Raw genomic sequence first — 1,791 nt, 5'->3', positions numbered from 1 at the left:
TTCACAGGAGCTGAGTAAAACTGGCTGTGTGGTACTGACGCAAGACCAGGTCCTGCAGAAGATGGGTCAGTTGTTTGCCCTGCGTCACCTCATTAACCTGAGCTCCGATCTCCTTGACACCCCAGACTTTTACTGGGACCATGCTGAGTTGGAGCAGCTCTACCAGAAGATGGCCAATCATCTTAACATCTCCAAGCGCACCTCGGTAAGCTCTCAGGCTAAAGCATAACCCCTATTTGTATCAATTGTTTTTCATGGATTTGTTAATTAATTTTCTGAAGAACTTAATCTGAATTGAATCTGTTTTCTTTATTTATTTATATGTCTCAGCATTGTCATTCAGATATAATTATTTGTATTTCATCATCACAAATAGTTCAGATCAATTATTTGTATGAATTATGATGGTGGGAACAGAAAACACTTTAAAACCAATGTAGTGCACTATACATTGCAGAATTTTTATTCACTGCATCATAGAAACTAAATGAAATGTTACTTTCAATCAAGGTATTATTTTTTGTAACTACAACCTTCATCCATCACTCACTATTTCTCCAACAGGTGATGAATGTGAAGCTTGGCCACTGCGTCGAGCTAATGGAACTGCTGAAGAGTCACTTAAATGAGAAGCATTCAGCACGGCTGGAGTGGATCATCATTATCCTTATCATGGTTGAAGTTGGCTTTGAACTTTTGCATTACATTGAACGTCTTCTTTAAATGGCCATGGGTTGACCTCCCCCTCATATGCTTATTGTATGCTTTGCTCTTGGTCTTGTTAATGCAAGCACACATACCTGTAAGTATTCTGTATATATGATTTTTTTTCTCTTCTTTTTTTATGTGTGTCAGTCTGTTTTCACTGGAAAAGCACAAATTGCCCGTAGAAAAGGACTTTTCAGTAAACACTAATAATGTATCATTCCACATATTCAGAGCTTTTTGTAATAATTCCATGTCCTGGTTTGTGCTTTGTGTAAAGTGAAGTTATAGCTATTCAGAGAAAAATGAATATGTTAAACCCTTACATATGAAGAACTGAAAAAGTAATATAAGCTGGGAACAATATAGTCAGATTTTTGGGTCTCATTCCATTGTCTTTCATGTTTTAGAAGATTTGTTTTCATATCTCTACTACCAAACAATGTATTTCCAAATAAACTGCTGTAAGTGATTGTGTCAAGATCAGGTTGAATGAATTATGTAGATATAGACCAAAATATAGAAAAAAGACATTTCAAGGGCCTGGATATAAAGTGTTAAGAACATAAATACATTGATAGTTTTCTTTAATTGTATATATATGTATGGACCAAAATCACTGTAAATAAATATGATAATTCTTTGTATGTTTATTTTATACTAAGTGAATGTTTAAATAGGTGCTTATGCAAAGTCAGACTGATATATGTAATGTTAATATGGTTTATACATAAATAAGCTGAATTAATAGATGAATGAGTATTCTGAGGTAGGAACTGTGGGATGAAACTTACTATTTTTTGATTGTTCTAGCTCAGGAAATATGAAGAAAATATATTTAAAAATGCTAGTAATTTTGTTATTCAAATTACTATTACAAGATCATGTGACACCACACAAGTGTGAATAAATTAAGTGTTGAGCTTCTCCAAAAACAGAATGAATGGAAGTTAAAGTTGTTTTTGTATAAGTTACAGCTTGACGTTATTGTACTAACAAGGTTATTATTAATTATTCTTTTGGAACATTTTAACTGACAGTAATGAGACAACATTCAAACATCAAAAAGTGTATTTTACTGATACA

At 33.1% G+C, this 1,791-nt stretch overlaps 1 protein-coding gene across 8 annotated transcripts in view; it reads left to right on the top strand.

Annotated features, from left to right (window-relative positions):
• LOC119586978 (required for meiotic nuclear division protein 1 homolog) overlaps positions 1 to 1,348 on the top strand; it is an 11,528-nt gene extending 10,180 nt beyond the window's left edge. For all 8 annotated transcript variants that reach the window (XM_037935716.1, XM_037935720.1, XM_037935718.1 and 5 more), the window contains 2 exons: positions 8 to 205; positions 565 to 1,348. In XM_037935716.1, coding sequence (XP_037791644.1) covers positions 8 to 205; positions 565 to 723 — 357 coding nt within the window. In that variant the 3' untranslated portion in view covers positions 724 to 1,348. The remainder of the gene's footprint in view (positions 1 to 7; positions 206 to 564) is intronic.
• The last annotated feature ends 443 nt before the right edge of the window (positions 1,349 to 1,791 follow it).

The sequence above is a fragment of the Penaeus monodon genome, chromosome 22 (genome assembly GCF_015228065.2).
Source record: "Penaeus monodon isolate SGIC_2016 chromosome 22, NSTDA_Pmon_1, whole genome shotgun sequence".
NCBI classification, from domain to species: Eukaryota; Metazoa; Arthropoda; class Malacostraca; order Decapoda; family Penaeidae; genus Penaeus; species Penaeus monodon.
Note: the sequence above shows the minus strand (reverse complement) of the source record. Positions and strands in the feature narration are given on the sequence as shown.